Genomic DNA, 12,435 nt, shown 5'->3' on the forward strand with positions numbered 1-12,435 from the left:
ATCATGACCTGAGGCGAAGGCAGACGATTTACCGACTGAGCCACCCACCCAGGCGCCCCGCCATTTTATAGTTTTTAAACAACATTATTAAGTGCAGGTCTGAATGAGCCTTAAATGCCTCCATTTGGGGAACCCACAACCCTAGCCCCAGGTACACCGCAAGTACCTGGGATGGGGGTGGGAGTCCGTGGAGGGGAACTGAATTCCCTCAGACAAGGCACTTGGAGGGTGACATCAACTTCCCATTTCAGGGTTAGAAAAGTCCAAGTTCCCCACAAGGGGTAAATAGAGTCGCTAAGGGGCAAAAACACGCGCACATCAGCGGTTAATTTTCTCTGCAGTCAGCAGCTCGGAAACTTTGCTAACAAGTGCCTCGGAGAGGTCTGGAGCGCGGAGGGGCTGGCGTGGCCCGGTGCGAACGGGTGGGAGCGCCCGGCCCCTGTGGAGTCCGGGGCCTGGCTGTGGGGGGGGTGGAGGGGAGTGGAGGGGTGAACTCCTTCCCAGCTTCCTTCCAGTGTGCCCCCCCTCGCACTCTCTGCCCTCCGCCCTCCCCTTGGACCAGGAGGGACGGTCGTCCAGGAGCCCCTCGGGTCACACGGGGCCGAAGACCGGCCGCGCAGCCTGGGCCGGCGCCGGCTATACCCGGACCCGCAGGCGGGTGTGCGGCGCTTGGGGGGCAGGGGGCAGTCCGAGCCGCGGACGGAAGGGGGCTGGATCCTTGGCCTCGGTCCCGGGGGCGGCGCCGCAGCGCGAGCGGGCCGGGTCCCTCCCAGGGCGGGAGCAGAACAGGCGGTGCCCGGGCGGCCGCGGAGCTATGGACGGCAGCGGGCCCTTCAGCTGCCCCATCTGCCTGGAGCCGCTCCGGGAGCCGGTGACGCTGCCCTGCGGCCACAACTTCTGCCTGGCCTGCCTGAGCGCGCTGTGGCCGCACCGCGGCGCGGGTGGCACCGGCGGGCCCGGAGGCGCGGCCCGCTGCCCGCTGTGCCAGGAGCCCTTCCCCGACGGCCTGCAGCTCCGCAAGAACCACACGCTGTCCGAGCTGCTGCAGCTCCGCCAGGGCTCGGGCTCCGCGCCCGGGCCCGGCCCGGGCCCGGCCCCAGCGCCGGCCCCGGAGCCCACGCCGCCCAGCGCCCAGCCCAGCGCGCCGCCCAGCGCCCCCGAGCCTTCGGCGCCCTGCGCTCCCGAGCCCTGGCCGGGCGGCGAAGAGCCGGTGCGCTGCGACGCGTGCCCCGAGGGCGCTGCCCTGCCTGCCGCGCTCTTCTGCCTCTCCTGCCTCGCCTCCTTCTGCCCCGCGCACTTGGGCCCGCATGAGCGCAGCCCCGCGCTGCGCGGACACCGCCTAGTGCCGCCGCTGCGCCGGCTGGAGGAGAGCCTGTGCCCGCGCCACCTGCGGCCGCTCGAGCGCTACTGCCGAGCGGAGCGCGCGTGCCTGTGCGAGGCCTGCGCCGCCCAGGAGCACCGGGGCCACGAGCTCGTGCCGCTGGAGCAGGAGCGCGCGCTCCAGGAGGTGGGCGCGGGCACCGGGGGCGCGCGGGGCGGGTGGGGGCCGCGCGCGGCCTCCGAGGGCCAGGGATCCCCGCCCCCACCCCTCTTCCTGGTAGGGTCCTAATGTCCTGCTCTAACCTGAGGCTCCTTGCTGTCCTTTCCAATACTGACAATGTCCTCCATCCCCTCGCTGTGGGACGTTCTGCTCGAGATGGGAATGGGGGTTGGAGGGGCCCAGAGAGAACGCGGAAAGGACTGGAAGGGCGGACAGGGGGCCTGAAGCCGGGGTCCGGGCCGATGGGGGTCTAAGGCAAGGGGGAGCAGAGTCAGGCCCGCGGGCTCCCAGGCCGGCTGATCCTGACAGCGCGGCTGTTGGGCCAGGCTGGGTTCTTCCCGGTTCCCGCTCAGATGGGGCCTGGGCTGAGGCATCGGGTTGAGATGGGTGTGGCAGGCGACAGGAGTGTGGCAGAGGGTGGACCGAGCATACAGACCGCTCTTGTCCAGCTGTTCCGGGGGCCCGTGGTGGGAGCATGTGCTCGCAGTCCGTCAGCTACCTCCGCCCCCAGTTTCCTCTGGCCTCCAGCCCAGTCTTGATGCCTCTGGCCTTGGGATTTTCCGTCTCTCCTGCCTGGAGCAGTGACTCACAAGACCCAGGGGACTTGCCCGGAATCCCCACTTTTCAGGCCTGGACTGGGGACACAGACTCTTTGGGGATGGGGGACAGACAGCTGAATGCCCTCTGAGCAGCACCTACCCCACTCTCTCTGCCTGTACCTCACTGAACGAAGCTCTCCAGTGAGTGTGAGCGACATTGAGGAGCATCGATGCGCCTGTACTTGCCCACTGGTCAGAGAGGGGAGGCCGACGACCCACAGCCAGTCAGCCTCCCCCCCGCCCCCCTGCCCCAGGCATTTGGTATGGCACCCGCCTGGGCTTGAGGCACCCCGGCATATTATGGGACATCATGGCCACTCCCAGTCCCACCTACGCACAGATACCACCCCCCACCCCCGTCATCCCTCTTCTCCCCCTTGCTGAGGCCTGGTAGCCCAGTGTAGGACGGTGGCCTCTGCCGGGCCCCATGCTAGTTAACGGTGTCACCTGCAGGCGGAGCAGTCCAAAGTCCTGAGTGCCGTGGAGGAGCGCATGGACGAGCTGGGCGCTGGCATTGCACGGTCCCGGTGCACAGTGGCCCTCATCAAGGTCGGACCCCATGCTAACCCCATCCCCGGGCCGTCCTGCAGCAGGCTCCCGGCCATGGGAGCTTGGAGCATGCTCTGGTGCACTCCAAAGAAGCCTGTGCTTCGGGCACCGCCTGCCCCGCCCCCCCGCCCCCCCGGGGAGCATGAGCGGCTCCCCTGACCTGGCATGGGTCCAGGACCCCTCGGCCTGGTCCCTCTGTGCCCGCAAGAGGGCAGGGTGGGAAGGTGGGGTCTCGAAAGAATGGGGCCAGCATAACGCTGTTCTGGCCCTCACCCTTGTCCCCTGCGTCGTCCCGTGCAGAGCGCAGCCTTGGCGGAGCGGGAGAGGGTGAGCCGGCTCTTCGCCGAGGCTGCAGCCATCCTGCAGGGCTTCCAGACAGAGGTGCTGGGCTTCATCGAGGAGGGGGAGGCCACCATGCTGGGCCGCTCCCAGGGTGACCTGCGGCGGCAGGAGGAACAGCGCAGTAGGCTAAGCCGGGCCCGCCACAACCTCGGGCAGGTCCCTGAGTCCGACTCCGTCAGCTTCCTGCAGGTAGGCGCCACTCTTAGGGCCAGAGAGGGTGCAGAGGGGGGACAGGCCAGGAATGGAGAGAGAGGGCAGCGGATGCCTGGCTCCCAGGGCTGTGCCATCCTCCCGGCAGCGCTGTCTCCCCCAGCCCGAGGAGCTGGAGCCAGCAAGGCCTTAAAAGTCATTTATCTGGCACAGGGGTTGCTGGCACTGAGGCTGGCCCTGGAGGAGGGGTGCGGCCCTGGGACCGGTCCCCCGAGGGAGCTCAGCTTCACCAAGTCCTCCCAAGCTGTGCGGGCTGTGAGAGAGGCGCTGACTGAGGCCTGTGCCAGCCAGGGGGAGCGGCTGCGGGGGCCGGGCGGCGAGGAGGAGGAGGACCTGCGGAAGTTGGGCACGGAAGGTGGGTGCCCCCCCAAGTGACTCACCCTTCCTTCCCCAGTCTCCCCACATGGGCCCCCAGGCCTGGTACCCGTTCAGGAGCGGAGGATGGAAACTGCGGGCCTGGCGCAGGGTGGGACCCAACTCCTACCAGTGACGGGAGCCACCACTCAGTAATGACCCGTCCAGCCCCTTCGGCCACAACCTAGGGCATCAAGGGGGCTTCCCCTGCCCTGCCCCCTAGCTTCAGAGGGGCTGAGCCGGGAGGAGGTGGATCAGGGGCAGAACCCAAGGACCAGGCTTGCGTGTGAAGACAGGGTACCATATATGGGTGTATGCCTGTCTCCGGGTACAGGCTGGGAGGAAGGAGGAGGAGAGGGATTTCCGTCACAGGTTCAGAGGAGGAGCACCTTGCACCGCTGCCCAGCCATGGGCCGCTGGAGAGCACCCCTCCCCGCTGTCTCTTCTGCAGCCGATGCTGAGTCCCAAGACCCCGATAGCACCAACAACCTCGAGAGTGAGGCTCCCAGGGATTACTTCCTCAAGTGTAAGTGGCTACCTAGGCTCTCCCCTCTGGGCCCTCCCAAGGCTGCTGGGCTGAACCCTACACAAAGGCTTGGATTCCCATCCCCCCGTCATCCTTAGGGTGAACTGGGTCACCTCACGGGGTGCTCTCCAGTCCGGCTGAGTCGTGCCGGTCGCTAAGGAGGGGAGAGGCTGCGTTTGGGGCGGTGGGCCCCTCGGGGAGGGGCTGTCCCACCTACGCCTGGCCCTGAGCCCCCTGTCTCTTTCCCATCCACGGGAGCAGTTGCCTACATCGTAGACCTGGACAGCGACACGGCAGACAAGTACTTGCAGCTGTTTGGGACCAAAGGTGTAAAGAGGGTACTGTGTCCCATCAACTACCCCGAGTCACCCACCCGCTTCACCCACTGCGAGCAGGTGCTAGGCGAGGGCGCCCTGGACCGGGGCACCTACTACTGGGAGGTGGAGATCATCGAGGGCTGGGTCAGCGTGGGGGTCATGGCTGAAGACTTCTCCCCGCAAGAGCCCTATGACCGGGGCCGGCTGGGCCGCAACGCCCACTCCTGCTGCCTGCAGTGGAACGGACGGAGCTTCTCCATCTGGTTCCACGGGCTCGAGGCGCCCCTGCCCCACCCCTTCTCGCCCACCGTCGGGATCTGCCTAGAGTATGCCAACCGAGCCCTGGCCTTCTATGCCGTGCGGGATGGCAAGATGAGCCTTCTTCGGAGGTTGAAGGCCTCCCGGGCCCGCCGAAGCAGCACCCTGGCCTCTTCCATCGAACCCTTCCAGAGCCGCCTGGACAGCCATTTTGCGGGACTCTTCACTCGAAGGCTCAAGCCTGCCTTCTTCCTGGAGAGTGTGGATGCCCATCTGCAGATCGGGCCCCTCAAGAAGTCCTGCATATCCGTGCTGAAGAGGAGGTGATGCCGGAGGGCATCTCAGCTCTTGGGAAGCTTGCTTCTCTGCGCCCCCATCTTGCCCCACGGAAGGCGCCTTGGAGTCCCCCACCTCCCCAGGCTTCTCATTCCTGGAGGCCTCCACCTTCCATATACTTGGCCTTCCGCCTCTCGAGGAGGAGGCTCCCAGTCCCCTTCAAGTGCCCCTCAGACCCTGTCCCCCTGCAGGCCTTGTTTCTGGGAGAGAAAGCCAGAGCTGGGGCAGATCCAGGCTACCCCAGCCTCTCTTTTTCCAGGTTCCTGGGACAGTGCCTGGCACGTAGTAGGTGCTGAATAAATATTTGTTGAATGAATGACTCCTTTTTCTATCCTTCTCCCCACCCACCAAGAATTCTCACCTTTGGAGAGCTGGCCTTGAAAGGCAGGAGGTCCCAGGATTCCTGGCGGGGGGTGGGGGGGTGGGGAGGTGGGGGGAGCCCTGGCCCAGCCCTTTGGGGCAGCCCTACTCCTTGGTTCTGGGCCGGGGCAGCTGGAGGTGGCTTCTCCCAAGGGGGCCAGCCCCCCGGCATTCCAGCTGCCTGAGCGTTTGCCTCATAGCCTGTTCCTCTGAGCTATTTTCATCCCTGATGGCACAGCCCGATTTTGAACCTGCCTTCTGGTGTTTGTGCCCAGGGCTAAATGCAGACCACACACCCCCCCAGAGCGGGACACCACTCCTGGGTGTGGGCAAGAAAGTTCGAGAGCTCAAGCTTCTTTCACATACACACCTCAGTCGGGGAGGGTTGTGGCCGAGAGGGCCCCAGGGTGTGGCTGGAGGCGAGAATAGCTCCAAGAAAGGGGTCTGTGTCCTCCTCTGGAGCCCGCCTCACTGTCTCCACACCCAGCCTTGCAGCTGGGACGGGGCTCCGCGCTGGGGAGACCCGAGCCCTGCACCCTAGCAGAGCCTTTGCTTCTCTCCCAGGAAGGCCCGGTGTCCCCTGCTGCCCCAGGGCCCGCAGCCTGGCCCGGGGTGCCCACTGTGTTCAGCTTGCCCCCGGAGGCTACACAGCAAGTGTGTTTCCAGGCCAGTCCTGATCCCTGGGTTCTCTGTGGCCCAGGTGCCCCCTAGGGAGGGTCCAGGCCTGGAGGACAGGGACAGACAGAGGCCTCTCAGGCGCTAGCCCAAGGTCAGACGGGACCATGGGTGAGTTAGGCAGCCAGACAGCAAGGTCATACAAGTCTGGCCCTGCCTCGGCTGCTAAAAATAGCCCCTCAGAGCTCTGCTTTTGCCCCAGCAGCCAGGATGTTGTTTTTCCGGGTGGGGCCTCCTTGCTCCTGGAGCTTTATGTTTTCCAAACGGTTTCCTTGGCAGCCAGGGCCCCCAGATCACCAGAATGGGGATGGCTGCTCCTGTCACCATCACACACATGAGCAGATGGGGGCTTGCTAGAGTCCCCTCACCTGCAGAAGCCTCCCACCTTTCACAGAGCCCCTCCCACCGCCACATCCTCCGCTCCGTCTCAGTTCACCCTCCCCCAGCTAGGCACTTCCCTCGGGTCCCTGACTTTGCAGGGCCCTGGCATGTCATGGAACGTGAGCTAGACAGAGGGGGCCCCTGGTTGGAATTCGGGCCTGCCTAGCCAAGCCTGCAGCCACAGCAGTCCCTGCTACTTGCAGAGTGATGCCCAGCTTCCAGAGCTCATGGAACCTTGTGCATCGTCACACCAAATCCCAGCGTCTGTCGCTTTACAGCTCAGAGCAGGAGACAGGCTCATCTGGGCTGCACAGCTAGCAAGCGGCTGTCTGGGCCGGGCTCCAGCTTTCAGCGTTATCCCCGGTCTGGAGTGTTCTCGGCAGCCCTGCACTTCCTCGGCGACTCTGGGATAATGCTAGAGCGGGAGGGGCGGCGTGTGTGAGAGATACTCCAAGAAGATCCCAAGCTCCAAGGAGGTACACTGAGGCAGGGCGGGCTGGCAGAGCAGGAGGAGCAAGCCGGGGGGGCCAGCCCCTCACTGCCCCTGCTGACAGAACAGTTGGTATGGGCTTCATCCAGACTGCCTGCAGAAAGAGAAAGTGCTTAAAAGAAAAACATGTTAGAAAGCCACCCATCTAGTCTAAACCTTCTACCGCTATCATTTCCAGATGAAGAAACTGAGGCATGGGACCACGCAGGAGCTGCCCAAGGCCACCCAGTCCGGGACACCAGCTCCACGTTCCATGGCTTAGGTACGTCCTGTGCTTAGAAATCTACACACACACACACACACACACACACACACACACACATACCCTGCTTCCCAGCAGTGTCCCTTGTGTAAGAAGTGCCCTCCACCGCACCCCAGTTCCCACGGCCACCAGAGCCCTTGGCAGAGCCTGTGGTCTCCAAGCTCCTACCAGAGCCAACCCCCCACCCCCGAGCCCCTGCTGGTCACACAAAATGGTGGAGAGCAGAGAGTGTGAAGGGTCTTCTGAGGCTGTGTTTGGTATTAGCTGAATCTGGCTCCTGTGGGCCAGGCGGGGAGCCAACTTCCACTTCGGCTTTGTTTCTGTGGGAAAATGAGCTCCAGAGTCCCAAACAGCGGACTGAGTAGTGGCCTTAATCACTGCTCTGTCTTAGCAGCCACCGTCCTGTATCCTCATGTGTTTGCATTTGCCCCCCACACACACTCCAGGAGGAAAGTGGCTGAGCATCCTCTCCCCTCCCTTCTCGTCCCCTCCCCCGTCCCCTCCCAAGGACAGGCCTTCCTTCACACTCCCCGCCTCCCAGGCTCAGGGTGAGGCTGGACCCAGACTGTGGCCAAGCCGGGAGGGGCGGGGCGGGGCGGGGCTGAGGCCTGCAGATCCCCGCTGGGCTGGTGCTAGGGGTTCTGCAGGGGGGAAAGTGGCATCTAGCTGCCGGGTCTGCGTCCCATTCAGCCCCACACGTGACACACGAATTCCCATTGGTGCTACCATGCAAAGCGTGCCACGTAGATCACTCCCTTGTTCCACAGTCACATCTTCCAGAAGATGCATAGGAACTGCAGGAGCCCCTTAGGAGGTCCTCATGGGCTTCACCCAGGGTGGAACCCTCAACCTCCTTCCCCAGGGCCCTCAGAGATCCATGCACAGAGCACTGAGGCAGGCAGGAAATAAGCTTTGGTATCCTGTGTACTTTATCTTTAAAAGACATTCAAACTTTGAATTTTACTCCATTAAGAGCTCCCATTTTGCTTTAATGTAAAAAGCAACACTTTTCTGCCCCAGCAGTGGAGAATTTTCGGGTGTGAGTTTTGGAACCAGAAAGTTTTGGCTAAAAATTCCCCTTCCGCCATTTCCTGACCATAGGCTTTGGGCAGGTTGTGAGCCCTTCCACGCCTGGGTTTCCTCACTGGTGAAACAGGATAAGAGTGGAACCGCATAGCATTGTTTTGAAGATTGAAAGAGATAATGTAGGCGACGTGGTTGGCACAAGTCCTGGCACAGATTGAGCTTTCTTTTTTTTTTTTTTTAAGATTTTATTTATTTATTTGACAGAGAGAGAGCCAGACACAAAGAGAGCACAGCAGGGGGAGCAGCAGAGGAAGAGGGAGAAGCAGGCTCCCCAGTGATCAGGGAGCCCGATGCGGGGCTCGATCCCGGGACCCCAGGATCATGACCTGAGCCGAAGGCAGACGCTTCACAGCCTGAGCCACCCAGGCGCCCCCAGAGTGAGCTTTCAATAAGTGTTGTTGTTGTTATTATTCCCCAGAATAATTGAGTAAGATCAATACTCTTGGAGGATTTGTCCATCCTTGGGGCATCCCCAGATCTGTTCTTCAGGAGCTGAGATGAGCCCAGACCTTCGTCTGCCAGGACACTACGTTACGTCCCACTCACTAAGATTGGAAACTTTCACTCACTCATTTAACAATATTTATTCAGTGTGGGGCACTGTGCTTAGTGCTACAGGCAGGAGTGACCTAAACAGGGATGCCCTGCCCTCAGGGACCTCACAAAGGGCTACACAATAATTGTTGCACAAGGGCCACAACCCCTCCTTCGGGAGATACCCAAAGGCACTGAACACAGAAACTTGACCAGATACTTCCACACCCATGTTCCTCATAGTCATTCACAGTAGCCAGATGGCAGAAGCAACTCAAATGTCCATCGATGGACGAACGGATAAACAAAATGTGGTATTTACATATAATAGAATATTATTCAGCCTCAGAAAGGAATACTGAGGACACCTGCTACCACATGGATGGACCTCGAAGACATTACACTAAGTGACATAAGCCAAATGCAGAAGGACAAATCTCGTGTGATTCTATTTATATGAGGTTCCTACACTAGGCAAATTCAGAGACAGAAAGTAGGATGGTCCCTACCAGCAGCTGGGGGAAGAAGGGGGTGGGGAGTTAGCGTTTAGTGGGGACGGAGTTTCGGTTTGGGACGATGACAAAGATCTGGAGATGGATGGTGATGAGGGCCACAGGACAATGTACTTAATGCCACCAAACTGTGCCCTTGAACAGATTAAAACAGGGGCGTCTGGGTGGCTCAGTCAGTTAAGCATCTGCCCTCAGCTCAGGTCATGATCCCAGAGTCCTGGGATGGAGCCCCGAGTCAGTATGGCTCCCTGCTCAGTGGGGAGCCTGCTTCTCCCTCCCCCTCTGCCCCTCTCCCTGCTCATACTCTCTCTCTCTCTCTCAAATAAATAAATAAAGATTAAAACAGTAAATTTCTTTTAAGTAAACCTTACCCCCAATGTGGGGCTCAAACTCATGACCCCGAGAGCAAGAGTCGCATGCTCTCCCGACAGCCAGCCAGTCGCCCCAAAACAGTACATTTTATGTGATGTGTATCTTACCGCTGGGTTGGGGGGGAGGTTCAGAACATGTCTCCCGTGTGAGAGAGACTTGAAAGACAACAGATGCAGGAAGGGCGTTCTGGCCTCCCCTTTTCTTCCTGAAAAGAGGAGATAAAACTCCCACGTGAAAGATGGCCTTCCTATACCAGGAGGAAAAAAACATTCTTATCACCAGAGAGGGGATGTTGAGGCCTAGAGACATCTATACAAATCAGCCTTGTTAAAACAACTTCCTTGAGCCTTCTCCAGGATTACTCTTCTTTGTGCAGCCTCGTGTATAAGCACTTAGGCCTAAGTTTTGGGGTCTTCTCTTTCCCGCGAAGGCTCCTGGGAACATACAAAAATAAAATCTGTCTGCTTTTCTCCTCTTAATCTGTCTGATGTCGACTTAATTCTCAGGTCCCACTAGAGACCCCAAGAAGGTAGAGGAAAAGTTTTGCCTCCCCACCACCACAATAAAACAAAACAAAACCCACGTTTCCCAGATATGGAAAAAAAGAAAAGGACGGTGGCCTCGAGAAAGGACCCTACTAGGGTCGGGGAGGGGCTAATCCTAGGGGTGACCTCCTGCACAACAGAGAGCTGAGGCCTGCTGACCAAGGACAAACAGGGCAGGGGTGGGCAGGGCCTGGCCAGAACACTCCCACCCCCCCAGCCTCCCACCCCCACCACCCCCAGGGCGGGAGTGCAATGAGGGTAGGGAACAGCATGAGGTGGACAAGCAAGGTCTGGCTTAGCAGAGCCTGGTCAGGATTCTGGACTTTTCCTGGGAGCAGGGTGTCACATGGGGAAACAGTACAATCAGATTTGAAAGTCTAAAATCCCTCTGTAATTTAGGTGAGAAGTGGGTTTAAGGAGAGAGAAGTGGACAAGAAGGACGAAGGATGCCCCACCTTGCGTCTTTCCAGGAAGGAGAGGAGTCCTCCCCAACCTCTGGGAAGGAGCATCCAGAATAGCAGGGAGGGGCCCACATCCAGGACAGCCTCTCTGGGCTCTCTTCTCCCTGAGGCCCCTCCATCAGAGGGGTGGCTCCTCAGCGCTGGGGTGGGGACACCTTCAGAGGTGACACCCTTGTCTCTCTGGCTTTCTGGGGTTTTGGAGGCACAGAAGTGGAAACAGACAGCAGGAGGTTTGCGCAAACACTCCTGCAGCAGGAATTGCTCACAACAGGCCATGCAGCTGCCTCTGGGGACATTGAATTTGACAGAGCCGGGAGGTCTGGACTGGGAACGTGGGGTGGGGCTCATCTCCATAGCAACCAGAAATCACCCCAGATGTGCCCTGGCTCTGCCTCCTGATGGAGGAGCAAGGAACAGGCGTCACTGAAAGAGCCAGTCAAAATGACCTGCCCCGACATCACTCACGTCCACATCACCGACGCCTCACGCGGCATCTGCGACCCCAGCAAAACAGCCCACCCAACCAGCAGCAGATGACCCAAAAGTGAGGGTCACCAGGAGTTTTCTTTCTCTCACTGGCTTAGTGGAAAGAGGACAACTGGGTGAGTGAAAAAAACTGGTGTATCGAGCGCGAATTGGTTCCGTAATACTCAGGTATGAGAAATGTCGGAATTTTTCCTAAATGAAATAAAATGTGATTATGAGCTGCCCTTTGCCAAGAGGTTAAGGTATTCAACCTCAGGCATGTTTGGAAGGGTGGTGGTCCTTCTCCTTGGTAGAACAATCGTCTGGGGTTTACACGGTGCCACCAGCCAGGAGAGCTTCTCTGGGGGTTGGGCATTTTCTTTCCACAGGGGCAGCTGCTGAGATACCCATTGTCGGGGCCCAAGTGGTCCTTGTACGGCGAGCCTTCCCTCCCCTGTGCCAAGCGAGGTTTGGGGATCGCGCCACGCTGTCATCTTTCTGCTCCAACCCACTGTCGCCGTCCACTAGAGCTGTCCTAACAAAGGACGACAAAGTAGAAACTATTGTCTCAGAGTTCTGAAAAACAGAGTTGGAAATCAAGGTCTTGGCAGATTTAGTTCTTTCTGAGGCTGTGAGGGAGAATCTGTACCAGGCCCCTAGCTTCTGGCAGTTGCTGACAATATTTGGCAATCCTTGGCTTGTAGATCTCTGCCTTCATCTTCCCATGGCCTTCTCCCTGTGTGCCTGACTGTGTCCAAATTTTCCCTTTTTATAAGGACACCAGTCATATTGGATTAGGGCCCCCCTAATGACCTCATCTTTAATGACATCAGCAACAAGCCTTCTTCCATTTAAGGTCACGTTCTGAGGTACTAGGGGTTAGGATGTCAACATATGAATTTGAGGAGGACACAATTCAACCAATAACACTCACCCTCTACATCTGGCTTCCCGATGCTGGGGTCCCCCTGGGCCACCGCCGGCGGCTCCCTGCAAGGCTCGGCCACCAGGGGGCACTAGAGAGCTTGCAGGGCTGGAGGAGGGGAAGGAGCCCGGGCTCCCTAGCTGCTCAGGGCTCCCCACCATCACAGGAAGTCTTCTTCACTGGTGGTGGCAGCTTTATACGCTTCGGGGATACTTCACCTTTTCCTTTACCAGAGCTTTATTTTATTTTATTTTATTTTTTTAAAGATTTTATTTATTCGGGCGCCTGGGTGGCTCAGTTGGTTAAGCGACTGCCTTCAGCTCAGGTCATGATCCC

At 59.6% G+C, this 12,435-nt stretch overlaps 1 protein-coding gene across 1 annotated transcript; it reads left to right on the forward strand.

Annotated features, from left to right (window-relative positions):
• The first annotated feature begins 744 nt into the window (after positions 1-744).
• TRIM47 (tripartite motif containing 47) lies at positions 745-5,347 on the forward strand. The gene is made up of 6 exons (XM_035025991.1): positions 745-1,507; positions 2,593-2,688; positions 2,989-3,219; positions 3,394-3,595; positions 4,046-4,120; positions 4,382-5,347. Exons 1-6 carry the CDS (start codon positions 815-817, stop codon positions 5,020-5,022), a joined length of 1,938 nt encoding a protein of 645 aa, XP_034881882.1. The 5' UTR covers positions 745-814; the 3' UTR covers positions 5,023-5,347.
• The last annotated feature ends 7,088 nt before the right edge of the window (positions 5,348-12,435 follow it).

The sequence above is a fragment of the Mirounga leonina genome, unplaced genomic scaffold (genome assembly GCF_011800145.1).
Source record: "Mirounga leonina isolate KUSES-001 unplaced genomic scaffold, KU_Mleo_1.0 Mir_197, whole genome shotgun sequence".
In the NCBI taxonomy this organism is placed as follows: domain Eukaryota; kingdom Metazoa; phylum Chordata; class Mammalia; order Carnivora; family Phocidae; genus Mirounga; species Mirounga leonina.